The 25,705-nt window shown below is 52.9% G+C and overlaps 2 protein-coding genes across 3 annotated transcripts in view; both read right to left on the bottom strand.

Moving 5' to 3' along the window:
* Window positions 1-901: 901 nt before the first annotated feature.
* LOC119957521 (serine/arginine repetitive matrix protein 1-like) lies at window positions 902-5,793 on the bottom strand. Its single transcript, XM_038785654.1, has 2 exons — window positions 5,666-5,793; window positions 902-3,340 (listed from the first exon to the last, which is right to left on the bottom strand). Exon 2 carries the CDS (start codon window positions 3,108-3,110, stop codon window positions 1,767-1,769), a length of 1,344 nt encoding a protein of 447 aa, XP_038641582.1. The 5' UTR covers window positions 3,111-3,340; window positions 5,666-5,793; the 3' UTR covers window positions 902-1,766.
* Window positions 5,794-10,225: 4,432 nt separating this feature from the next.
* LOC119957471 (tumor necrosis factor receptor superfamily member 10A-like) overlaps window positions 10,226-25,705 on the bottom strand; it is a 38,325-nt gene continuing 22,845 nt past the window's right edge. The window contains exons 3-11 of one of the 2 annotated variants that reach the window (XM_038785555.1): window positions 23,631-23,762; window positions 22,907-23,021; window positions 22,019-22,107; window positions 21,816-21,917; window positions 20,382-20,429; window positions 19,252-19,292; window positions 15,128-15,307; window positions 12,633-12,681; window positions 10,226-11,202 (exon numbers count right to left, since the gene is read on the bottom strand). In XM_038785555.1, the coding sequence (XP_038641483.1) occupies window positions 10,916-11,202; window positions 12,633-12,681; window positions 15,128-15,307; window positions 19,252-19,292; window positions 20,382-20,429; window positions 21,816-21,917; window positions 22,019-22,107; window positions 22,907-23,021; window positions 23,631-23,762 (1,043 nt within the window). In that variant the 3' untranslated portion in view covers window positions 10,226-10,915. The remainder of the gene's footprint in view (window positions 11,203-12,632; window positions 12,682-15,127; window positions 15,308-19,251; window positions 19,293-20,381; window positions 20,430-21,815; window positions 21,918-22,018; window positions 22,108-22,906; window positions 23,022-23,630; window positions 23,763-25,705) is intronic. The other variant, XM_038785556.1, reaches the window with a different exon arrangement.

Genomic DNA, 25,705 nt, shown 5'->3' with positions numbered 1-25,705 from the left:
GCGCGTATTCCCCGGGCAGATCGCTGCTGTGTTCAACTCCCAAAACAAAATCTGCAGCTCACTCTCAACTCTTGCGACGCACATGCTGAATTTGTGCATTATATATAAATTAAACTGCTGTAGAGAACATGGGTTGGCGTTTAACAGTGTCAGGGCGCTTTGAATGAGGAGTTTCCTTGCTCCCCCTGCAGGACAGATGGAGAATTACGTGTACTCTCATTCCGACAGGTAGTCAATTGTTGCTGAAGACTTGTAACTTCAATTTTACTTTCCTCGCTGTCTTTTTTTTCTGTCTCTTTTCTCTTCGAACCCCCATCTTTCCTTCCCCCCTCTCTCGTCCCTCCTTCACCCAATATTCTCCGCCCTCTTCCCTCTATTTTGTCCTTGACCTTCACGCTGGTTCAGGAGTTGGGCCGTGGGCCCTCATTGTTCACTGTGGTCCCGGGTGCTCGTTGCCGTTGGCCGCCCACCACCAGCAGTGTAAAGGGACCAATACCTTTGAGCCCAAGGCTGAGGGAGAGGATCTCATCAGGGTCGGCTTCGGGATGCGAGATGACCCCGCCCCCCACCTCCCGGCTCGCAAAAACTAAACCAATGTATTTACAAATGTGTGACGTTAAGAGACACAGGGACCATTCTGTCCCCGGGGAGATAATGCCTGCCCTTTCAATCACTTCAGCCACCCTCGGTTTGAAAACCACCATTTACGTCGGGGAGATGGAATGTGACAGGGCCAGTGGAAAGCAGCAAGTGTCAGAACCAATTGTGAAGGGGATAGTTGCACACTAATCTCTTCCCACACTGGTCTTCTCCACACTGCTGGTGGGGAAGGGGGGGCAGGGGCTGGATTTGTCTCGTTTGCATTTGCAGCGAAAAGCCTGGCGGTCGCCCGGAGTGGGATGGATTTGTACCGCCTACCCCAACACACAGGCACAATATATTCGGCGTGGCACAATGCTCAAAGGGTGTGAAGGAGCAGAGTGATACAGAGAGAGAGAGAGGGAGCTGTGGGTTTACGGACACAAGTCTTCGTACCATGGCAGGAACCACCTGGGAAGCTACGAAAAAGGCAGAAGCTGTCCTCAGCTTTATTAATTCAGGCGTAAAGTACGAGCCGTCCTAACCCGCCGGCCTGGGCCTCAGGCTGCGGTGATGCGTTCAATTCTGGGCACTTGGGGGAAGGATGGCAAGGCCTCGGAGACTCGGTTCCTGGGAGGGCCTCAGTTAGGTGGAGAGAGATTCGGGAGTAAGCCGGGGTTGTTCTCCCGAGGGCCCCGAAGAGTGTGGGGCGGGGCGGGGGGAGGGGGGGGGGATTGAAGAGAGGGCTTGATCGAGGAGTTCCTGTCCCTGTTGCCAGGCCGCACACAGGTTACAATCGAAGGGGAGGCGAGGTGGGAGTTTGCGATCTGGATGCTTGGCCTGAGGAACTGGGAGCGGATTCAGTAATAGCTTTCAAAGGGGTATTTGGGCAGGGCTGGGGGGTAGGGGTGGGCGGATTGGATAGCTCACTCAGTGAGTTGGAGCTGGGGGTGATGGGCTGAATGGCCTCTTCTTGTTCTGTACCATTGCTTGATGCACAAAAGATCGGCCACCACCACCATTCGATTGACCTGTTCAGTGAATCTATCCATTCCCAGCAGAGTCCTGGTCCCCTCCGTCCATCCTTCATGGGCACCCACCCCACCCCGTCGATAACGTGCTTTCTTTTTTTCCTTTTAAATGTAAGCTCTCCTGGTTATTTACACTCTTTCTGCCGGCGAGGGCGGTTAGAAGATGAGGCAGCCCCAGTTGTCCTGGGAGCGGCGGGGCTGACAGGCCTCGGCCTTGGGGCTGGAGCTCCTCCTGCGCCGGGGCGGCGGCTGGGCACAGGCCGCCGCCTGCGTGGCCGCGGTGGGGGCGAACCTGCGCCGGTCCCTGGGGGCCGCCCCCGGGCCGTCCCGGTCCGGGAGCCGGACGGGGACGAGCTGCATGCACTGCGCCTTGGCGGGGGGCCGCTGCCCGTCGCTGCAGCCGCCCGAGGAAGGGGTGGAGCAGCTGCCCGAGGCCTGGGAGCTGCCCCCGTCCTCCTCCTCCTCCGAGGAGGAGGAGGAGGACTGAGAGGGGTTGGGGCCTGCCCGCCTCCGGGGGGGCCTCCTGCCCCGGGGCTGGCTGGAAGTGGACGGCTGGGAGATGCCCTTGCAGCAGCAACTTTCCGACTCGGTCTGCGTCTGGGCGTCCAAGTGGACGACTGCGCAGCGGCGGCCGGGGCGGCGCAACGTCTTCTTGCACCCTCGGCCCCGGGGCCTGGCCCCCCGCTGGTAACCCTCTTCCCAGGTGTCATCAGAGTCCTCGCTCGAGGGCACGTCTGGCCCCTGATAATGTCCCAGTAGGTCGTTGACTTTGGTGTCTCCATACGTCCGTTTCAATGGATTGATTTTCTCCTTCACCGGCCTCCTCGGGTAGTCTCTGGCCAGGCTGTATAACTGTCGCCTCGGCGGTTCCTCCCACTGGAACGTCTCCTCTGCTGAGTTCAGGCAGCCCCTCTCCGCCGGAGCGTTCAGGCACTCGCTCTCGGCCGGAGCCTGCACGTTCTTCCTTTTGGCTTGGGCCTTCCTGGGCCCCAGTTCCTCAGCCCTCTGCTCGTCCATCTCCTGCCGCCTGTTGCGCGTGCATGCTCTCAGGTTGTAGGGTACTTCCCGGTGACAGGTGTCTTTCGGGCAGCCTGGGAACGCGGCGGCCACGTGGCTGGCAGAGGCGCACCTGCCCTGGGAGGTGGAGGGCTTGCCGGGGCCTACCTCCAGCCCCGGGTGCTGGGCCAGGCCTGCCCCCCATGCTCCCCTCCTGCTTTTGCTCAGCGGCCTGTGGGCGGGCTCCGAGGCGGTCTCCGATTCCCGGTTGCCCACGGCGATGCAATGCTGGGCCTTCCTCCTCCTGGAGTAGGGCAGCCCCCTGGGCCGTCCCCGGGGCTGGTACCTCACCACTTTGTTCCCTGCCCCGGCCTGGATCTCCGGCAGGCAGCTCGATGGGCCCGGGTCGTAGCACATTTCCAACCGGGAGCTGGGATTGGGGCGCGCGCTGAACCGCTCCTGAAGGTGCTGGCATCCCTCGGCCTTGTTCACCTTTTCCAGCATTTCCCGGGTTCTGCTTCCCGTTCCCTCCAGCCGTCTACGTTGGCAGTGGCCTGGCCACGTTGGCGTTGTCCTGCAGCGATACCAGTCCCATGTCGCCAGCCTCGAGGCTCAGGTGCAAGCCTCCGGACTCCCACATCGAACGGCCTCGCAGTGTTACTCTGCCCACATTTCACTGCAACATCAACCTTGCCTCCGCAGTGGGGAACGAGAGCTTGGAAAAGTCAGGAGACCTAGAGAGAGGACAACAATGTCCATTTTTAACAATCCGGCACACACACACACACACACACACACACACACACGAGCACAAGCGTCTGCCCACCAAACACTGGCCAGCAGGGAGAGGGAGGCCCAGCAGGGCGGCACGGTAGCACAGTGGTTGGCACTGTCGCTTCACAGCGCCAGGGACCCGGGTTCGATTCCCGGCTTGGGTCACTGTCTGTGCGGAGTCTGCCCGTTCTCCCCGTGTCTGCGTGGGTTTCCTCCGGGTGCTCCGGCTTTCTCCGACAAGTCCCGAAAGACGTGCTGTTAGGTGAATTGGACATTCTTAATTCTCCCTCTGTGTACCCGAACAGGCGCTGGAGTGTGGCGACTAGGGGCTTTTCACAGTAACGTCATTGCAGTGTTAATGTAAGCCTACTTGTGACAATAAAGATTATTATAAAATTATAGAACTTACAGTGCAGAAGGAGGCCATTCAGCCCATTGAGTCTGCACCGGTCCTTTGAAAGAGCACCCTTACTTAAGCCCTCACTTCCACCCTATCCCCATAACCCAGTAACCCCACCTAACCTTTTTGATAACTAAGGGCAATTTATCACTGCCAATCCACCTAACCTGTACATCTTTGGACTGTGGGAGGAAAACGGAGCACCCGGAGGAAACCCACGCAGACATGGGGAGAACGTGCAGACAGTGACCCAAGCCGGGAATCGAACCCGGGACCCTGGAGCTGTGAAGCAACTGTGCTAACGTGCTGCTTCCCATGATTCCCATGGGTTTATTTACTGGGCAGGACAAGGACCATGTCCTCGAAACGGCCTCACTTTCTTGAGTAACTACAAAATTGGCTGCTGGACAGATTTCTTTGTAGACTTGTTTGTGGAGGTCAAAGTTGGGCATGCAGATTGGTGACACAACCTGTCTCGCCTCTCAGAGGGAGAGCTTTGAATCACTGCAAAGCCAGCTCTACCGGCGTGGCAATCCCAGTTTTCTCTGGCTGGTTGGCATTTTGAGTATCACAGAGAGAGAGAGAGAGAGGGGAGAGAGAGGGAGACAGGAGAGAGAGAGAGAGGGAGACGGAGAGAAAGACTGAGAGAGAGAAACCGAGAGAGAGGGAGACAGGGAGAGAGAGGGAGACAGGGAGAGAAAGACTGAGAGAGAGAAACTGAAAGAGAGAGAGGGAGACAGGGAGAGAGAGGAAGCCAGGAAGAGAGAGACCGAGAGAGAGAGACTGAAAGAGAGAGAGGGGAGACAGGGAGAGAGAGACTGAGAGAGAGAGACTGAAAGAGAGAGAGGGGAGACAGGGAGAGAGAGAAATACCGAGAGACAGAGAGAGAGACTAAAAGAGAGAGAGGGAGACAGGGAGAGAGAGAAAGACAGAGAGAGAGAGACTGAAAGAGAGAGAGGGGTTGAGAGAGAGAGAAAGACCAAGAGAGAGATTGAAAGAAAGAGAGGGAGACAGAGAGAGAGAGGGAGCCACGAGAGAGAGAAAGACCGAGAGATAGAGACTGAAAGAGAGAGGGAGACAGGGAGAGAGAGAAATACCGAAAGAGAGAGAGAGACTGAGAGAGAGAGACGGAGAGGAAAGACAGAGAGAGAAAGAGTGACAGAGAGAGACTGAAAGTGAGAAGGAAACAGAGAGAGAGACAGTGAGAGACGGAGAGAAAGAGATAAGAAAGACACAAAGGCAAACAGAGGGACCGAGAGGTAAAGACCAAGAGAGAGAGAGCGACGCAGAGTCGCAGAGAGACAGAAAGAAGGGAGAGAGAGATTGACAGAGAGAAAGAGACTGAGAGAGACACGGGGAGAAAATAGAGAGAAAGGAAGAGGGAAAGAGAAAGAGAGACAGAGAAAGAGTGGCAGAGGGAGAAACAGAGAGAGACAGAGAATCAGAGACACAGATTAGGAGAGAGAGGGAGAGCATGCAAATTGCATTGTGGGTCTCGGTGATCGCCAAGACTGCTCACTGCGAATAAGAAATGAATGGGTTAATGACAGAGGCCGGAGGGCACAGTATGGTGACCCTCTGCTCCAGACTGACACCCAGTGGAAAGACAGGATGGCTCAGCCAGTGCGGGCCCGAGGAAGGGGAGGGCCACATCAGTGTAGCCAGAGGCAGCCTGTGGCCTTGTACCGATCTGCTCAGTGGCCAGTGCTAGCTCTGGAGCAGTAACAGCTCAGAGACATGCTTCTGGCGTTCCGTTTCCCTGTCAGAGAGCAGACGGCATGACTGAAGTGAGGCCCCCAGAAAGAGCCGGGAACACGAACCAGGCAGTGAGCACCGAAAGAGAGGGGCCCTTCTCCAGCAATACTTCTTGGGCCTGGGGACTCACCACATTTATTGATGATCCTGGTGGGGGAGCATGGTCTCTGCCTCCAGCTTCATGGACTGGATCAAATCTCGGCCGGCTGGAACAGTGGCTGACATCAGTGTAAGAGGACAGCAATGATTGTGAGCTCATAAAGAGGAAATTAATATCACAAAGAGTCCCCATCAAACAGGTACAGCACGGGGTTAGATACAGAGTAAAGCTCTCTCTACACTGTCCCCATCAAACACTCCCAGGACAGGTACAGCACGGGGTTAGATACAGAGTAAAGCTCCCTCTACGCTGTCCCCATCAAACACTCCCAGGACAGGTACAGCACGGGGTTAGATACAGAGTAAAGCTCCCTCTACACTGTCCCCATCAAACACTCCCAGGACAGGTACAGCACGGGGTTAAATACAGAGTAAAGCTCCCTCTACACTGTCCCCATCAAACACTCCCAGGACAGGTACAGCACGGGGTTAGATACAGAGTAAAGCTCCCTCTACACTGTCCCCATCAAACACTCCCAGGACAGGTACAGCACGGGGTTAGATACAGAGTAAAGCTCCCTCTACACTGTCCCCATCAAACACTCCCAGGACAGGTACAGCACGGGGTTAGATACAGAGTAAAGCTCCCTCTACACTGTCCCCATCAAACACTCCCAGGACAGGTACAGCACGGGTTAGATACAGAATAAAGCTCCCTCTGCACTGTCCCCAGCAAACACTCCCAGGACAGGTACAGCACGGGGTTAGATACAGAGTAAAGCTCCCTCTACACTGTCCCCATCAAACACTCCCAGGACAGGTACAGCACGGGGTTAGATACAGTGTAAAGCTACCTCTACACTGTCCCCAGCAAACACTCCCAGGACAGGTATAGCACGGGGTTAGATACACAGTAAAGCTCCCTCTACACTGTCCCCATCAAACACTCCCAGGGCAGGTACAGCACGGGGTTAGATACACAGTAAAGTTCCCTCTACACTGTCCCCATCAAACACTTCCAGGGCAGGTACAGCACGGGGTTAGATACAGAGTAAAGTTCCCTCTACACTGTCCCCATCAAACACTCCCAGGACAGGTACAGCACGGGGTTAGATACACAGTAAAGCTCCCTCTGAATAACTGTCCCGAAACATCACCAGCAATGGTGCTCCTTAAGTAGGGAAATAAACTGAATCAACAAATTGAGGAATTGGTTAATAATGCAGTTCCTTGAAGGGATACTGTCTGAAAGTAAGCAGAATCTCCAAGAAACTTAGAACACCAAAACAAAATGTGATCAAGGGAATCTTTAATGCAGGGCTGTCCCCACGGTGCCCACTGGGTATGGTAAATCCCAATGGTTCTGGCAGACACCGCGTGCTCCCTTTCCAGGTGAAATCTGGCAGAGAGCATAGCCGCAGAAGAGGGACAAGACAGTCGGGATGGATGACCTCCTCCCTCCCCCGCACCGGGCTCCTGAAGATCAGGAACATGGGGCTGAAACGGAACCCAAGAGAAAGTAACAGATTTGCCCGTGAACCAAAAAGTGGGTGTAACCTCGAACACTGACGCACGCATGGCCGACGGAAGCTCGCAAACGCAGCGTTGTGTCAACACGTTTTAAAGAGTCGATAATTCACAGATTAAAGGTCAGCATGAGTGAATAAATTGAATTGATCTCGGTTTTCGCATCAACCATTGGGAACGGTTGATCGGAATACAAATTGTGAAGTTGACCTTAAAACAACCGTGCAAATGACATTAAAATTAGCCAAGTGTTGGGGCAGTGAGTGTCTCCAGCAGTGATCCAGCCATCGGGCCAGTACTCGGGTTCCAGCGCTCCGCAACAGTCGGGTATTGGTTGCACTGAACTCAAAACCTGCACCGTCGACCCTCGTCTTTGGGGTTGTGGGGGCCAGACCCACGCAGACACGGGGAGAACGTGCCATCTCCACACAGACAGAGACTCGGGTTCGAACCCGGGTCCTCAGCCCCGCGAGGCAGCAGCGCTAACCACCGCGCCGCCCACCGCGATTGATACGACGGGAGAACAGGGTGCTGATTTTTCCCTGCTGCGCAAATTGCTACGGTTGTTTCTGAAATATGGAGTTCTTCCATTTGCCCTGATGAGTGCAATTTGAAAAACTTTGACGGGATGTCTCTTTTCGGCAATGTTGGAGTTCTGTGCTGCTGGGCAATTACTGAGGTCCTTAAATTGCCTTTCTGGAATTGCTACATTCTTTACCAATGCTGGGTAAACGTGCTTCAGTTGGCATCAATGTCACATCAATAGAAATGGTGTGTGTAGTGTCGCTGCTCAACTGGTGGAAAGCTGTGAAAAACGTAGTGCCTCACACAATTATACATCCTGATCCCTGTGTGCATTCTTCAATCTTTGGTCTCGGAAATATGGTCACCCTTGTATCACGTACACTCAGTGAGTGCGACGCTGCGTCAGCACTTTGTAGCCAGCCCCAATCGCGGGTGTGTTGCCCCCTCCACACCCCAACCATTCCCCGCACTGCCCAGTACAACAGCTCAGGGTGCATCAATCACCCCCCGCCCCTCCCCACCCCCTCCGCCTTTCCCTCTGCTCCAGAACTCTTCGCTCAATTTGTAAAATGAAATAAATTGAGAGTGCCCAATTATCTTTCTTTCCAAAGAAGGGGCAATTTAGCGTGGCAATTTCCCGTACCAGCCTCCCCGAACAGGCGGCGGAATGTGGCGACTAGGGGCTTTTCACAGTAACTTCGTTTGAAGCCGGCAATTGTGACAATAAGCGATTTTCATTTCATTTCATTTCAATCTTCCTGCACATAGGACATAGAAAAACACAGCGCAGAACAGGCCCTTCAGCCCACGATGTTGTCCCGAGCTTTTGACCTCCATTAAGAACAAATTAATCTACACCCCATCGTTTTACCGTAATCCACGTACCTATCATCTTTGGGTTGTGGGGGTGAGACCCACCCAGACACGTGGAGAATGTGTAAACTCGCCACGGACAGTGACCCAGGGCCGGGATCGAACCAAGACCCTCGGCACCGTGAGGTAGCAGTGCTAACCACTGCGCCACTGTGCTGCCCCACCCCTTGACAACTGATAATTATGTAATTATAAAACAAGTGCTTCAAGTTTTGGAAAAAAAAAATTTATATCAAACTTTTTACATTTATACAGTATAAGATTAGTTCGGATAACGATGTAACTTATAACGTACATGTCATTCTCCTCTGTGCTAATCCCCCCTCCCTTCTTGGGTTCCCTCCCCACCTCTCTCATTCATTGTTTCAGGGTCCATCTCTGGGTAGTTATCCACATGGCGGGCGGTGTCCTTCCTCTCTCCCTCCGCCACCCCCCCCCCCCCCCCCCCCCCCCCCCCCCCATTTGTTGTTGGGCCCTCTCCCCTTTTCCCCTGCCCCCTCTCCCTATCCTATTTACGGCAATCTTTGTTGGTTCCTTTTCTTGTAGTCTTGTTCCCAGCTCCCTGGACTCTGCGTCGGTTGTTTTATGGCCTCCTCTTTTCCCGTAGCCTCCCCACCCTCCTGTCCGCTCTCTGTGGTCCGGTTGGCTCCCCTGCCCCCCCTCCTCCCCCGTTGATTGCGACGCTCTGTAAAAAATGTTATTTTAAGGGACAATTTAGCGCAGCCGTTCCGCCTACCCTGCGCATCTTTTTTGGGTTGTGGGGGTGAGACCCACGCAGACACGGGGAGAATGTTCAAACTCCTCACGGACAGTGACCCAGGGTCGGGATCGAACCCGGGTACTTAGCGCCGTGAGGCAGCAGTGCTAACCACTGCGCCACCGTGTCGCCCCCACCCCTTGACAACTGACTAACTCTTTTGCAAAGGAAATGAATGGTGGCCATCTTGGATCGAACCGTTCTACCGACCCCCCCCCCAGTGGTGAACTCGGCCTTATCCATATGTAGGAACTCCACGAGGTCACCCAACCAGGCCGAGGCACTGGGTGGAGTAGAATGCCCACCCGAGCGGAACTCACCGCCTGGCAAAGGCGAGGGCATCCACCTTCACCCCCATCTGGAGCACTGGTGACTGACACCCCGAAAATGGCCCCCGGTGGACATGGCTCCAACTCAACATTGAGTATCTCGGACACGGTGTTGAAGAAAGAGGCCCAAAAGCCTACTAACTTGGGACAAGACCAGAACATATGAATGTGGTTCGCCGGCCCCCCGAGAAGATAAACCTTGGTCAGATGACCCTGTGCACCACCTTGAACGGATCAGGCTAAGCCGAGCACAGGAGGACATGGAGTTGACCCTGTGAAGGGACTTGCTCCACAACCCGTCATCCAGAATGGGACCCAACTCATCCTCCCTTTTCTCCTTCACCGAATTCAACGGAGCCGACTCCACTGATGATATCTGGCCATACGTACCCCATCAGACCCGGCAAAATCCTCTCCAATGGGGAAGACTGTGGTGCCAAGGGAAATTAAGGAAAAACCTTCAGCGAAATAAATCTCTAATCTGGAAAAATCGGAACAAATTGGTCCCGGTGGCGGGGCGGGCGGGGGGGGGGGGGGGGGGGGGGGGGGGGGGGGGGGGGGGGGGGGGGGGGTTGTAATTTCTCTGACACCTCCGTAAAGCTGGCAAACCTTCCTTCCACAAACAGGTTCCCAAATCTCCCCAATCCCTTCCCCTTCCCATGACGTAAACGGCGAGTCTAAACCCGCTGGCGAAAAGATGATGATGACTGCAAATAGGGGCCAACAACAAGGACGTGGACCTAAATTTAAAATGATGTCCGAACTGTCTCCACGTTTTCAGGATGGGCACCGTGACTGGATTCGAAGAGCGGAAGCGAGGCAGTGACTAAAGCAGCCAAACTGGAGCCCCTACAGGAACCCGCCTCCATTTACCCCCAGGCGGAACGCGGCTCACTGAGACACTCCCCCAGCACTCTCTCAATATTGGCAGCCCAATGATACAGTTACAAATCGGGTCAAGCAAAACCAACGGACTGGCTATCTCTCTGGGGGGGGGGGGTTAACGCCCTACAGATCCTTGGGACCTTGCCCGCCTGGTGAGTGGCTGTCAACAATTTAAGTTGGTCAAAAGACAAGGAAAAGAGACAGTGAATCAGAGAAACTGAAGGATCAGCTCCATGGTACAGAATTATCGGGCGTCACTGAGCTTGAAGGGAATTTTTCCGTGCCAGTCAGTCCTGACCTCGGGGGGCCTCGTCCATAAGACCATAAGACATAGGAGCAGAATTAGGCCACTTGTTCAAATCGTCAGCAAAACGTTCCCCAATATTCAGTGCTCCGTGGTTCCATTATTCAGTAGTGATAGGCTTATGTCGTTGGCTGCAGTGACTAGGTCCATTTCCGACAGGGTCAACAGCAGAGTCTTCACCGAGGCCTTGTTACCTGCCTTCTGGAGCCAGGTCTGAAGCATCTGATAATGCCCTTCCTTAACGTCCATCACATTATTGTGTTGAGCCTCGACAATCTGGTTCTCAGTCAGCTGGAGCCTCCGCATGAACTCCTTCCAGCGTCCGATAGGCACCGCGTTGACAAACAATGAAAAGGTCTGCCTCAAGCCTGGAAAGTCACAAAGCACAAAGCACGCTGAAGGTTCTCGATTCCCTTTCTTAACTTCCCGAGAGCGATATTGCCTCAGAGAGCTGTGACGCGACGCGGAGGGCATATCATGCAGGCTGCCTCCAACAGAGCAAAATAGGCCGCAGTGTGCGATCTCCCTGCATGCAAAGCATTTCTGTTACTGCTAATGTCCATTGAACTGCTCGCCAGGCCGTTTTTCTATTCACCCGTGGGATGTGGGCGTCACTGGACTGGGCCAGCATTTATTACCCATCCTTAATTTCCCTTGAGCTGAGTGGTTGGCGAGGCCTCTTCAGGGGACATTTAAAAGTGGTCCAGGAGTCACATGTAGGCCAGACCGGGTAAGGACGGCAGATTTCCTCCCCTAAAGAACATCAGTGAGGCGGTGGCAACCTTTCCTCGACTTTCTGGCTCAACGATAGGGTACGGGGACAGCAGCAGCAGCAACCCGGGGAGGGAAAAGGGGAGGGAAAAGGGGGGGGGGGGCCGACAATGACTATGTTTGTTTATTTAATTTTAATATTTTTAAAGTTCTTTGTTGTTCATTAGGGTTGGGGGGGTGGGGGGATGTGATACATGCGCCGATACGGTCTGGGGGGTGTCACAGTTATTATGGGTTATTTTGTTGCATTTCATTGTTTGTCGTTATGTTTTATATTTTCTGTAAAAAATTCCAATAAAAATTATATTAAAAAAAAAGAACATCAGTGAACCAGGTGGGGTTTTTACACAATTGATGATCGTTGCCATGGTCATCATTACTGAGAATAGTGACAATTCCAGATTGGTTAACTGCGTTCCCGTGGTGGGATATGAGCCCATGTCCTCCCAGGGTGTTAGCCTGCATCTCTGAATAACTAGTCCGGTGATAATACCACCATGTCACCCTCCTTCCCGGACCACCACACAAACTGGTCGCCATGGGCAACAGGGCCTGACGACTGACTGTATCGTGCTTCTATCGTAGTAAAACATCTATTCATCTCATCAAAGAGGCCTCAAAACTGAACCAGGTAAGGAGGCGTTAGGACAGATGATTAAAGTGGCAGGGTTTAAGGAGCGTCTTCAAGAAAAAGTGAATACTTCGAAAGGTGGGGAGGTTCCAAAGGCCAAGGCTCTGTAGCTGAAGGCAAGGCCCGCCAAGGCGAAACGATGGAAATCAAGAGGCCGGAATTGGAGAGCGAGCAGAGGTAGAGTGGGGTTTTGGGAGGGCGGAGGTGGGTGGGGGGAGGTGGGGGCACGATGGAGGGAGATTACAGAGAAAAGGAGGGGATGGGGATCATGGAGGGGTTGGAAAACTAGGCCGAGAGCCTACCCCAGGAGAGCGAAAGGGAGACATGCCCGAAAGGAGAGAGGAAGTAATTCCAATCACCGGCAATCAGCAATTGGATCAATCTTCGAAAGATTACCTTCACTATCCAGGAATTCTTCGACCATCTGAAAAGGCTGCGCATTTTCCTGGAAAATACAGGTCAGGACAATGAAACGAAAAGGGCAGCAGGCTGAAGCTTTTGTAACACAGTTAAGTTTGTCGAGAACCACTATACGCAATTTCTTGCCTGTTCAGGCACTGGCGTGTGTGCGCGCGTGTGGTTTGTACGTTCACAGCTGACAGGAATGAGTGCTTTGCGCACTTTTAGAATCGCGAGCTGGTTTAGTTTAATGTCAAACCAAGTCGGTGTGTCAAACCCTAGTGCTTGAGTTGCAAAAAGTTGCTTTTACAGGTGCAACAAGTGATTAAGAAGGCGAATGGAATTTTGTCCTTCATTGCTAGAGGGATGGAGTTTAAGACTAGGGAGGTTATGCTGCAATTGTATAAGGTGTTAGTGAGGCCACACCTGGAGTATTGTGTTCAATTTTGGTCTCCTTACCTGAGAAAGGACGTACTGGCGCTGGAGGGTGTGCAGAGGAGATTCACTAGGTTAATCCCAGAGCTGAGGGGGTTGGATTACGAGGAGAGGTTGAGTAGACTGGGACTGTACTCGTTGGAATTTAGAAGGATGAGGGGGTATCTTATAGAAACATATAAAATTATGAAGAGAATAGATAGGATAGATGCGGGCAGGTTGTTTCCACTGGCGGGTGAAAGCAGAACTAGGGGGCATAGCCTCAAAATAAGGGGAAGTAGATTTAGGACTGAGTTTAGGAGGAACTTCTTCACCCAAAGGGTTGTGAATCTATGGAATTCCTTGCCCAGTGAAGCAGTTGAGGCTCCTTCATTAAATGTTTTCAAGATAAAGATAGATAGTTTTTTGAAGAATAAAGGGATTAACGGTTATAGTGTTCGGGCCGGAAAGTGGAGCTGAGTCCACAAAAGATCAGCCATGATCTAATTGAATGGCGGAGCAGGCTCGAGGGGCCAGATGGCCTACTCCTGCTCCTAGTTCTTATGTTTTTATGTAAAAGGGAAGAGAATTAAAGTGAACCAACTAACTCAACCGCAACGTACGAACACAAGGAGAATAAATAGACGGGGAGAACGTGCAGACTCCGCACAGACAGTGACCCAGCGGGGAATCGAACCTGGGACCCTGGCGCCGTGAACCCACAGTGCTAGCCACTTGTGCTATCGTGCTGCCCTCGAGGATAAACATTTCCAATGGTTCCTAATCCTCGAGTGAAGAACTTTGACCTCATCTCCACCTGACATGGCTGATCCCGCTGTCCTGAGATTGCGACTCCGAATTCTGGGTTCTGCATTTAGGGAAATGACCTTTCACCCTCTCCTCCAAGCACTCAAAATATTTCACACATGTCATGGTGACTAGATGGTAGCACCGCAGAGGGAGCTGGCTGCGCCCTAAAGGACATAGCTGCTCGACTGGGTCTGCGACAGGTGGTGAGGAAGCTAACGAGAGGGAAGAACATACTCGACCTCACCCACAGCAACCTGCCTGCCGCAGATCCATCTGACCATGGCAGTATCGGCAGGAGAGGCAAATGTGGAGACAAAGTCCCATCTTCACATTAAGGATACCCTCCATCGTATTGTGTGGCCCACCACCCAGCTAAATGGAATAGACTCAGAACAGATCGAGCAACTCAAGACTGGGCATACATGAGATGCTGTGGGGGGGGGGGGGGCACAGTGGTTAGCACTGCTGCCTCACAGCGCCAGGGGCCCGCATTCGATTTTGGCCTTGGGTGACAGTCTGTGCGGAGTCTGCACGTTCTCCCCGTGTGTGCGTGGGTTTCCTCCGGGTGCTCCGGTTTCCTCCCACAGTCCAAAGACGTGCGGGTTAGGTGGATTGGCCATGCTAAATTGCCCTTAAAGTGTCCAAAATGTGCAGGTTGAGTGGGGTTACGGGGGTAGGGCTGGGGAGTGAGCCTACGTAGGGTACTCCTACAGAGGGTCAGTGCAGACCTGATGGGCCGAATGGCCTTCTGCACTGGAGGGATAAGCAGAATTGTACTCAACCACAATCTGTAACCTCATGGCCAGGTATAACCTCCACGCGACCATTACCAGCAAGCCAGAGAATCAACCCTGGTTCAAGGGAGTGTGCATGAGAGCGTACCAGGAGCAACACCAGGTATATATAAAAATGAGGGGTCAATCTGTGAAGGACTATTTGTGAGCTGAGCAGCATAAGCAGCAAGCAACAGACAGAGCTAAGCGATTCCACAACCAATGGATCAGATCTATGCTCTGCAGTCCTGCCGCATCCAGCCATGAATGGTGGTGGACAATTAATCAACTCGCTGGAGGAGGAGGCTCCACAAATATGCCCAACCTCAACGAGGAGGGAGGCCAGAACATCGGTGTAATGGTTCCCCATTCAGGAAGACACCTCTGCTTCTCTGCTCTGCCCTCAAACCTAGTTACTCAGGTCACCAAGTCACATTCCCAAAAAAGCTTCAGACTGGTGAGCATTAGGATGGAAAGCTTTTTCCGGGGACTTACCGTGGAATTAAGAGAGTCACTGGGATCATGTTGCACCACGGAGGGGTTGGACATGGAGGTTTCGGCGTGATATCCTGCTGGGGTGCTCAAACCATTCGGCAGTAAACCCTCCGTCTCGTTCCGAGCTTCATTTATCATATTCTCCACCTCTCCGCCGCTTCCAGCCAGGCTGTCGTTGTTCTGCGGGGAGAAGATGAGCATCACACTGTATCACCCCAGCAACACCGTCGGCGCCATCGCCGCGGCGATTTTAAAAGGGGGTCGGATGGGAACTTGAGGGAAATAAACTGGCAGGGCCAGTATGGAGCGAGCTGATAGTCAATGGGCTGAGTGGCCTCCTTCTGTGTCATTAAAGACTTGCTGGAGGCCGATACAATAATCTTTATTGTCACAAGTAGGCTTACATTAACACTGCAATGAAGTTACTGTGAAAATCCCCTCGTCGCCACACTCCGGCGCCTGTTCGGGTACACAGAGGGAGAATTCAGAATGTCCAATTCACCCTAACAAGCACCGCCTTGATACTCCCCATTCCGATGCCGAACTGGTGGCCGGCGCAGGGGCGGAGAATCCATTTTCCAGCAGGGAATCGGGACCAGGGTGGCATATGGCGCAGTGGTTAGCACTGGGACTGCAGCACTGAGGACCCAGGTTCGATCCCGGCCGTGGGTCACTGTCCATGTGGAGTTTGCACGTTCTCCCTGTGTCTGCGTGGGTTTCGCCCCCACAACCCAAAGATGTGCAGGGTAGGTGGATTGGCCACGCTAATTGTCTCTTAATTGGAAAAACTAATAATAATTGGGTACTCTAAATTTAAAAAAAAAGGAATTGAGACCGGCGCTGGTTCCCCCATTCTGCGGGCCCTGAAAAACGTCACACTCGGAGTACGCTGCGTCGCCTGGCACATATCTGGGACGATGGCTGGAGGCTCGCTCTGCCAATCTCCGGCCCTGACTGGTCGAAGTCCCGGCGGCGTGGATCTAATGTGGTCCAGTCGGTCGGGATACTCGCTTGGCGGCTGCGGACTCAGTCCGCGGCTGGCCTGGTCGGGGGTGGGCCATTCGGAGGGCAGGGGTGGCCAGGAAATGTTTGTGCTGGCATTGAGGGCTGGGCGTGCGGCCGATCGGGGCGTCTATTATCTATTCTGAGTCCGCTATGGAGCACGACGCGACCTCCGACCCGGAAGTGCAAGGGCCCTTACCTGCAGCAAAAGCTGCTAGATTTATGCCAGGTCCCTGCTGGGCCCTTTCACACCAGTTTTTCTGGTGTGAAACTCCACAGTTCTGACGCCAGCATGGGGACATAGTCCCAATAACGGAGAATCCAGCCCCACATCTTTCGGGACTTGTGGGAGGAAACCGAAGCACCCGGAGGAAACCCACGCAGACACGGGGAGAACGTGCAGACTCCGCACAGACAGTGACCCAAGCCGGGAATCAAACCCGGGACCCTGGCGCTGTGAAGCAACAGTGCTAACCACTGTGCTACCGTGAACGCCTCGATCAAATCTCCTCTCAACCTCCTCTCCTACAAGGTGAACTGCCCCAACTTATCTCATCGATTCCCCCCAACTGAAGTTCCTCAACCCTGGAACGGTCCTTTAAAACTGAGATGAGGAGGAATTTCTTCAGCCAGAGGGTGGTGAATCTGTGGAACTCTTTGCCGCAGAAGGCTGTGGAGGCCAAATCACTGAGTGTCTTTAAGACAGAGATAGATAGGTTCTTGATTAATAAGGGGATCAGGGGTTATGGGGAGAAGGCAGGAGAATGGGGATGAGAAAAATATCAGCCATGATTGAATGGCGGAGCAGATTCGATGGGCTGAGTGGCCTAATTCAGCTCCTCTGTCTGATGGTCTTATGGATGTGTGCAGTGTCCCTGACAATCCACCTTAAGGAATCCTTCCTAAATCCCTGATCGAATCCACTGACTGTGCTCTTTCCCCTGCGCACAGGTACTGAGCTGAACACAATTCCCGCTCGGTGGGGAACCACCTCATCAATCCTGCCCGTGAATGGCTAGCACGAACACAGAATCTGGAGGAGGCCATCCTGTCCCTCAGGCCTGCCACTCCCTTCAGTAAGACCTTGGCCGAAGTTTGGCTTCAGCTTGATTCTCTACCAATGGCTCCGGGAAAGATTCAAGGCGGCAGCAAGGGAATAACGCTCCAGGGTACAGAATTCCCAACCCTCCGAGCCAAGAAATCTCTCTTCACCCCATTCCGAAGTTCTCCTTATCCTCTCAGCATCTACCCTGTCATACCCTCTCAGAATTCCAGACGGGATCATCATTCCTTGGTATGTCAGACATAGAAACAGGATTCTGAGATCAGGTTTTCATTCTTCCTTTATCATGGTTTCCCACTCACTGTGGTCGACAGGGCTCTCAACCGTGTCCGACCCATCTCCTGTCACCCCACCAGCCTCCGCATTCAAGGAACCATCCTCTGCCAGTTCCGCCAACTCCAGCGTGATGCCACCACCAAACACTCACTCCTCCTGTCAGCATTCCTCAGGGATCGTCCCCTCCGGGGCACCCTGGTCTACTCCTCCATCACCCCCCGACACCTCACCCTCTTCCCATGGCACCTTCCCTTGCAATCGCAGAGGGTGCAACCCCTGCCCCTTTACCTCCTCCCTGCTCGCCATCTCAGGGCTTAAACACTCTTTTCAAGTGACGCAGCGCTTCACGTGCACCTCCTTCAATCTGGTGCTCCCAGTGCGGTCTACTCCACATTGGAGAGACTAAACGCAGGCGGGGTGACTGCTTTGCAGAACACCTTCGGTCCGTCCGTGAGCAGGTCCCAGACCTTCCTGTCGCTGCCATTTCAGCTCACCGTCCTTCTCTCACGTCCACATGTCCCTCCTTGGCCTGCTGCAATGTTCCAGTGACGCCCAGCGCAAACTGGAGGAACAGCACCTCAACTTCCGACTAGGAACGCTACAGCCTTCCGGACTTAACATTGAGTTCAACAACTTCAGACTGTTGACTCTCTCCTCCGCCTTCACCCCATTTTTATTTCTACAATTTATTTTAAGTTCTTCCATTGATCTATTTTCCCCCTCACCATTGTCCCCCTACGCCACTTGGGCCAACTGTTTCTCATTGACCTTTGACACCTGTGTTCTGCCATTAACACATTCTAATCCCTTTATGCGCCACTGTCAACTCCCTTCTTAGCCTTAATCACCCCCATTTACATTCCCTTTGTCTTTCTGTCCTCCACATCTCTGTCAATCTCCACCTAGCCCTGGCCCCTATCCAACCCCACCGCTCCACGCTCCCCCACATTATAAATCTGACCCTATTTCCAGTTCCCTCTAGCTTTGGCAAAGCGTCAAGCAGTCTCGGAACGTGAGCTCCTTTCCTCTCTCCACAGATACTGTCAGGCCTGTTGGGATTGTCCAGTGTCGCCAGCGTATCACGTCCGCAAATTGGGAAGATTCTGGGCGGGAGTGTTCGCGGTCTTAGCCAGGATAGTGGAGGAGGAGGTGGACCTTTGGTGGCGATATTTGGGGTTTCAGAGAAGCCGGAGCTCATGGAGAGGAGGAAGGCCGATGTCTTGGCCTTCGCCTCTCTGATTGCACGGCGGCGAATTTTACTGGAGTGGCGGTCGGCATCGTCACCGGGGAGTAGCAGCTTGGTTGGGTGGCCTGTATGACTTCCTGCGATTAGAGAAGATAAAGTATGAGTTAAGGGGCTCAGCAGGGGGAGTCTAAGAAAAAGTGGGGGATGTTTGTGACCGTGTTTGAGGAGCTGTTCGTCGTGTGGAGGTGGGGGGGGGGGGGGGGGGGGGGGGGGGGGGGGGGGGGGGTGTTGTGACTGAATAGTTGATTGCTGGGAAGTATGTTTATGTGTTGTAATCTGTTTTGATACATGTTGGTAATAAAATATATTAAAAAAAAAGAGATTGCCTGGTGTTTTCAGTTTTTGTTCCCAGATCACGAGCTGGGAGTTGGTGGGAGTAGTGATGTTGCCGTCTCCCTCCCCCTTTTGTTATGCAAGGCCCCACAGTGTGGGACATGTCCTGACTAATTCAGAGAGACTTCAGCCTGGGCCCACGTCAGCCAACAGTTAAAATGGAGCTGGAAATCCCAGGGCCTGTCCAGGAGTGTATTAACTCACCTCTGGATGGTCCTCTTCCTCCATGGCTCCACTTCCACGATCTGTAACATAAAAACATAAGAACATAAGAACTAGGAGCAAGAGTAGGCCATCTGGCCCCTCAAGCCTGCTCCGCCATTCAATGAGATCATGGCTGATCTTTTGTGGACTCAGCTCCACTTTCCGGCCCGAACACCATAACCCTTAATCCCTTTATTCTTCAAAAAACTATCTATCTTTATCTTAAAAACATGTAATGAAGGAGCCTCAACTGCTTCACTGGGCAAGGAATTCCATAGATTCACAACCCTTTGGGTGAAGAAGTTCCTCCTAAACTCAGTCCTAAATCTACTTCTCCTTATTTTGAGGCTATGCCCCCTAGTTCTGCTTTCACCCGCCAGTGGAAACAACTTGCCCGCATTTATCCTATCTATTCCCTTCATAATTTTATATGTTTCTATAAGATCCTCCCCCCGCCCCTTCTAAATTCCAACGAGTACAGTCCCAGTCTACTCAACCTCTCCTTGTAATCCAACCCCCTCAACTCTGGTATTAACCTAGTGAATCTCCTCTGCGCATCCTCCAGCGCCAGTACGTCCTTGAAATGAAAATTGCTTATTGTCACGAGTAGGCTTCAATGAAGTTACTGTGAAAAGCCCCTAGTCGCCACATTCCGGCGCCTGTTCGGGGAGGCTGGTACGGGAATTGAACCGTGCTGCTGGCCTCCTGGATCTGCTTTCAAAGCCAGCGATTTTGCCCTGTGCTAAACCAGCCCCAGTCTTTCTCAGGTAAGGAGACCAAAATTGAACACTAAACTCCAGGTGTGGCCTCACTAACACCTTAAACTCACTACACCTTATAACGGAAGGATGTGCACACGGATCACAGTGATAAAAAACAGCATTCCGGCCAAATCCCCAGATTTCGGACATTCCCGCCGCATCGTTACTGATATCCCACGGATTGGCTCACTCGTGGGAGTGATCAGGAGTGGAGTTTATTGGGAGTGAGGGTCAGCGGTGTACGGTCACTCTTAGTGGATTTTAGTCCACAATTATCAGTCTGGCTCTGCCCCATGTGACAGTCTTACTCCGTGACGCCCTCTCTCGACGCCAGGTGACAGTCTCGCCCTGAGCCCATTTCTCACTTACCCGCTGAGTTCGAACTGCACAGCCATGTGGAAAACTTCAACCTGATCTCTGCAGGGAACAAGCAAGAGAAACAATCACAGCTGTTACCTCCAAGACAGAATAAGAAGTCTGACAACACCAGGTTAAAGTCCAACAGGTTTGTTTCGAATCATTAGCTTTCGGAGAATTGCTCCTTCCGCAGGTGAATGAGGAAGGAGCTGCGCTCCGAAAGCTACTGATTAGAAACGAAACTGTTGGACTTTGACCTGGTGTTGTAAGACTTCTTACTGTGCCCACCCTTGTCCAACACCAGTACCTCCACATCACCCACTTCAAGAGAGAGCTGTGGTTCAATGGATTGGAGCACCAAACACAGGCTCACATTCCATGCGTGGTCGGTGTGGGAATACTGAGGGAGTGCTGCACTGTCAGAGGGTCAGGACTGAGGGAGTGCTGCACTGTCAGAGGGTCAGTAATGAGGGAGTGCTGCACTGTCAGAGGGTCAGTACTGAGGGAGTGCTGCACTGTCAGAGGGTCAGTACTGAGGGAGTGCTGCACTGTCAGAGGGTCAGTACTGAGGGAGTGCTGCACTGTCAGAGGGTCAGTACTGAGGGAGTGCTGCACTGTCAGAGGGTCAGTACTGAGCGAGTGCTGCACTGTCAGAGGGTCAGTACTGAGGGAGTGCTGCACTGTCAGAGGGTCAGTACTGAGCTAGTGCTGCACTGTCAGAGGGTCAGTACTGAGGGAGTGCCGCACTGTCAGAGGGTCAGTACTGAGGGAGTGCCGCACTGTCAGAGGGTCAGTACTGAGGGAGTGCCGCACTGTCAGAGGGTCAGTACTGAGGGAGTGCCGCACTGTCAGAGGGTCATTACTGAGGGAGTGCCGCACTGTCAGAGGGTCAGTACTGAGGGAGTGCTGCACTGTCAGAGGGTCAGTACTGAGGGAGTGCTGCACTGTCAGAGGGTCAGTACTGAGGGAGTGCCGCACTGTCAGGTCAGTACTGAGGGAGTGCCGCACTGTCAGAGGGTCAGTACTGAGGGAATGCTGCACTGTCAGAGGGTCAGTACTGAAGGAACGCTGCACTGTCAGAGGGCCAGTACTGAGGGAGTGCCGCACTGTCAGAGGGCCAGGACTGAGGGAGTGCAGCACTGTCAGAGGGTCATTGAATGTACAGTGACTCTCTGAAAGAGCACCGAACTAGGCCTACCCCGCACCGCCCTATCCACTTAACCCTGCGCATTGATCGTGGCCAATCCACCTCCACATCTTTGAACTGTGTAAACGTGGGATATTGGTGTACCCCAGAGTGCCTTTGGGTCAACGGGCAGGAGGCTGGGCGCTAAATTGACAGGATGGGGTCTTGATAGAAACCTGCTCCCTCAGGTACAGGGAGGATCAATCCAGAGACAGGGATCAAGACTCTAAGCTGTTTGAATCATGGCTGAATACACTCACTGGGGAACCGATCTTCCAGTCCCATCCTCCTGCGGCAAATGAAGACAATGAGACACCCAGCAATCAGCAGAACGGGGGTCACGACAATGGCAGCAATGGCACCTACAGAAACAGTTATTAAATTCAATCATTAACACTCAGGTCACCAGAGTCAAAGAGCACAGCTTCCTTTACAGGAACATGCAGTGTCCATAAATACTCACCTCCCGAGAGGGCGCTGCTTTCAACACTTCCACACACCGTGTCCGATGTCGAGGAACATTTAAACTTCACAACCAGACCTTCAGAACACCTAGCAAATCAGAAATCAGTACACTCAATCCACGAGATGTGGTCTTATCACTGAATGTGTTTGATGGGGACAGTGTAGAGGGAGCTTTACTCTGTATCTAACCCCGTGCTGTACCTGTCCTGGGAGTGTTTGATGGGGACAGTGTAGAGGGAGCTTTACTCTGTATCTAGCCCCGTGCTGTACCTGTCCTGGGAGTGTTTGATGGGGACAGTGTAGAGGGGAGCTTTACTCTGTATCTAACCCCGTGCTGTACCTGTCCTGGGAGTGTTTGATGGGGACAGTGTAGAGGGAGCTTTACTCTGTATCTAACCCGTGCTGTACCTGTCCTGGGAGTGTTTGATGGGGACAGTGTAGAGGGAGCTTTACTCTGTATCTAACCCCGTGCTGTACCTGTCCTGGGAGTGTTTGATGGAGACAGTGTAGAGGGAGCTTTACTCTGTATCTAACCCCGTGCTGTTCCTGTCCTGGGAGTGTTTGATGGGGACAGTGTAGAGGGAGCTTTACTCTGTATCTAACCCTGCGCTGTACCTGTCCCGGGAGTGTTTGATGGGGACAGTGTAGAGGGAGCTTTACTCTGTATCTAACCCCGTGCTGTACCTGTCCTGGTAGTGTTTGATGGGGACAGTGCAGAGGGAGCTTTACTTTGTATCTAACCCCGTGCTGTACCTGTCCTGGGAGTGTTTGATGGGGACAGTGTAGAGGGAGCTTTACTCTGTATCTAACCCCGTGCTGTACCTGTCCTGGGAGTGTTTGATGGGGACAGTGTAGAGGGACATTTTAGAGATAAAATGTCACTTACTTGGTTGTACATTTCTGACACATCTCACAGGTCTGTCTGGGCAGACAGTATCTCCCTGCTTTACACCTACACACAGTGTCGTTCAGTCTGGTGCAGCGAGACACCATCTCCTCATCTGTGAAAACACACAATCATCACTGCAAACGGCCCCATCGCTGGGCACCAGAGGAAATGTCCCGGGAATGGACGGTAGCACAGTGGTTAGCACAGTTGCTTCACAGGGCCAGGGTCGCAGGTTCGATTCCGGCTTGGGTCACTGTCTGTGCGGAGTCTGCACGTCCTCCCTCGTGTCTGCGTGGGTTTCCTCCGGGCGCTCCCTGTTTCCTCCCACAAGTCCCCGAAAGACGTGCTTGTTAGGGTGAATTGGACATTCTGAATTCTCCCTCTGTGTACCCGAACAGGCGCCGGAGTGTGGCGACTAGGGGCTTTTCACAAAAACTTCATTGTCGAGTTAATGTAAGCCTAATGTGACACTAATAAAGATTATAATTTTGAAAGGCCTTCAGCGCTGAGAAATTCTAGAAATGAAGCAATCAGGGAACCATGGAGCTTCCAGGAATGTCTGACGGCGGGAGATTGAGTGGATCCGACCCATATTCCTCGAAATTTGGAAGAGGCACTGTACCCTGGCTGACAATAACATTTTTTTTTACCCTTACACGAGTGGCAGACTGGGCAAGACGATAAAACTATATCCACAACGAGAATTGTCTCCATTTCTTACCTGTTCTACAAGAGCGACAGGGCAGACATTTATCGACTCCATTGGGAAATTCGGTGTAGTCCTCTCCCTCTGTGCAATCTTCACATTTACTACTCTTGGAGTCTTCCTTACAGTGTTCAGCCACGTGGGTTCCTGTAATCAGAGGGCAGGTCACTCAACGCTCCCTCCCGCAGTCTTACCAAAAATCACCTCACAAGTCACGGCAACCTTCCTCCACCTCTGGATCCCACAAACCGTGACAACCGTGTCATGTTTTTAAAAAAAGAATTCTGTTTGGCAGGGCCTGGTGCTTTTAGCAGCCAGAAGGTGAAATTGACAAAGGAACGTGTTTTTCAGTCTGGGCTAATGGGCTGTGGTTTGACTGGGGGAAGTCCCTGGAGAGTCGATGTGCTTTGCAACCCGTAGCTTGGGGAGATTTTCTCCCAAATTTACACCCACCAACAATAAACAATAATCAGTAACAAATGTGTCCATCCCCATATCAATAACAACGATTCCACCCTCCCACCAAACCCCAAACATTAGCCGCATGTTCACACAAACAAGTGACAAAAAGGAATCAGGGATCACCCATAGTCACCATTAACACATACAGACCCTCTGCCCCCCAACCCTCTCACCCACCCCCCCCCCCAATTAATGTTCGATGTTATCCAGTTCTTCAAAGTCCATAATCAATAATGCCCATGAATTGTCGAACCCCTCCGAGCTTCCCCTCAGTTCAAACTTAACCTTCTCAAGAGTCAAGAATTCCAGCAGGTCCCCCCCCCCCCCCCCCCCCCCCCCCGCGCCACGCCAGGGCACAGGGTGGAAAGGTTGATCTCCAACCTATCAGGATCCGCCTTCGGGCGATCAACAAGGCGAAGGCTACAACATCTGCCTCCGCGCCCCGTTTCCAACCCCGGCTGGTCCGACACCCCGAATATGGCCTCCCGAGGGCCCGGGTCCAGTTTCACGTGCCCCACTTCAGAAATTAACCTAAAAACCTCCTTCCAGTAATCCTCCAGCTTTGGACAGAACCAAAACATGTGAACGTGGTTTGCCCCCCCCCCCCCCCCCCCCCCCCAACTAATCCTTTCCATACCCCTGAACATCTTAATGCGATGGCTAACGGCTGAATCGCGGGTGCAAACAGCAGGGGGGACATAGGACATCCCTGTCTCGTCCCACGGTGGAGAGAAAAGTATCTCGAGCTGATGTTGTTTGTGCGGACACTCGCCCTCGGCTCCTTATATATTAGCTTTACCCAGTTCACAAATCTTGGTCCAATCCCAAACCGCTCCAGAACTGCTATCAGGTACCCCCATTCTACCCGGTCAAACACCTTCTCGCCATCCAATGTCACAACCACCTCTGTTTCCTTCCCCTCTGCCGGTGCCATAACGACGTTCAATACCCTTCTAACGTTTGAAAAGAGCTGCCTCCCTCTCACGAACTCCGTCTGATCTTCACCTCTCACCTTCGGGAGGCAGTCCTCCAGCCTACCCGCCAGTATCTTCGCCAATACTTTTGCGTCCACATTCAGAAGTGATATGGGCCGATACGACCCACACTCCGTCGGATCCTTATCTTTTTTTAGCAACAGGAAAATCAATGCCTGCCCCAAAGTTTGTGGCAGCACTCCCTTCCCTATCGCCTCTTCAAACATCCCCACCATCAGGGGTGCCAGCTTATCCTTGAATTTTTAAATGATATTCTACCGGAAACCCATCCGGCCCTGCCACCTTCCCCGACTGCATCCTCCCAATCGCATCCTTTATCTCCTGCTCTGCTATTGCTCCTTCTAATGTAGCCCTGTTCCCCCCTCCCCTAACCTCAGGTACTCCAACCCATCTAGAAATTCCAGCATCCCACGGTCTCCCCCGGGTGGCTCTGACCTGTACAACCTCTCATAAAACTCCTCAAAAACCTTATTAATCAGATCTGGAGCCACCACCAACTTCCCTGCCCTATCCCTCACCTGAACAATTTCCCTCCGGAGCTGACCTGCTAACATATGCCCCGCCTTATCTCCATGTTCGTAAACTACACCCCTTGCTCGTCTCAGTTGGCACACCGCCTTCCTGGTGGACAGT

The sequence above is a fragment of the Scyliorhinus canicula genome, chromosome 26 (assembly GCF_902713615.1).
Source record: "Scyliorhinus canicula chromosome 26, sScyCan1.1, whole genome shotgun sequence".
Taxonomy (NCBI): Eukaryota; Metazoa; Chordata; class Chondrichthyes; order Carcharhiniformes; family Scyliorhinidae; genus Scyliorhinus; species Scyliorhinus canicula.
The sequence above is the reverse complement of the archived record's forward strand: the minus strand, read 5'-3'. Positions and strand labels throughout refer to the sequence as shown.

Excerpts from the sequence above, each read along its gene's own strand:
- LOC119957521 (XM_038785654.1), bottom strand. The coding sequence starts at position 3,110 with ATGCTGGAAAAGGTGAACAAGGCCGAGGGATGCCAGCACCTTCAGGAG.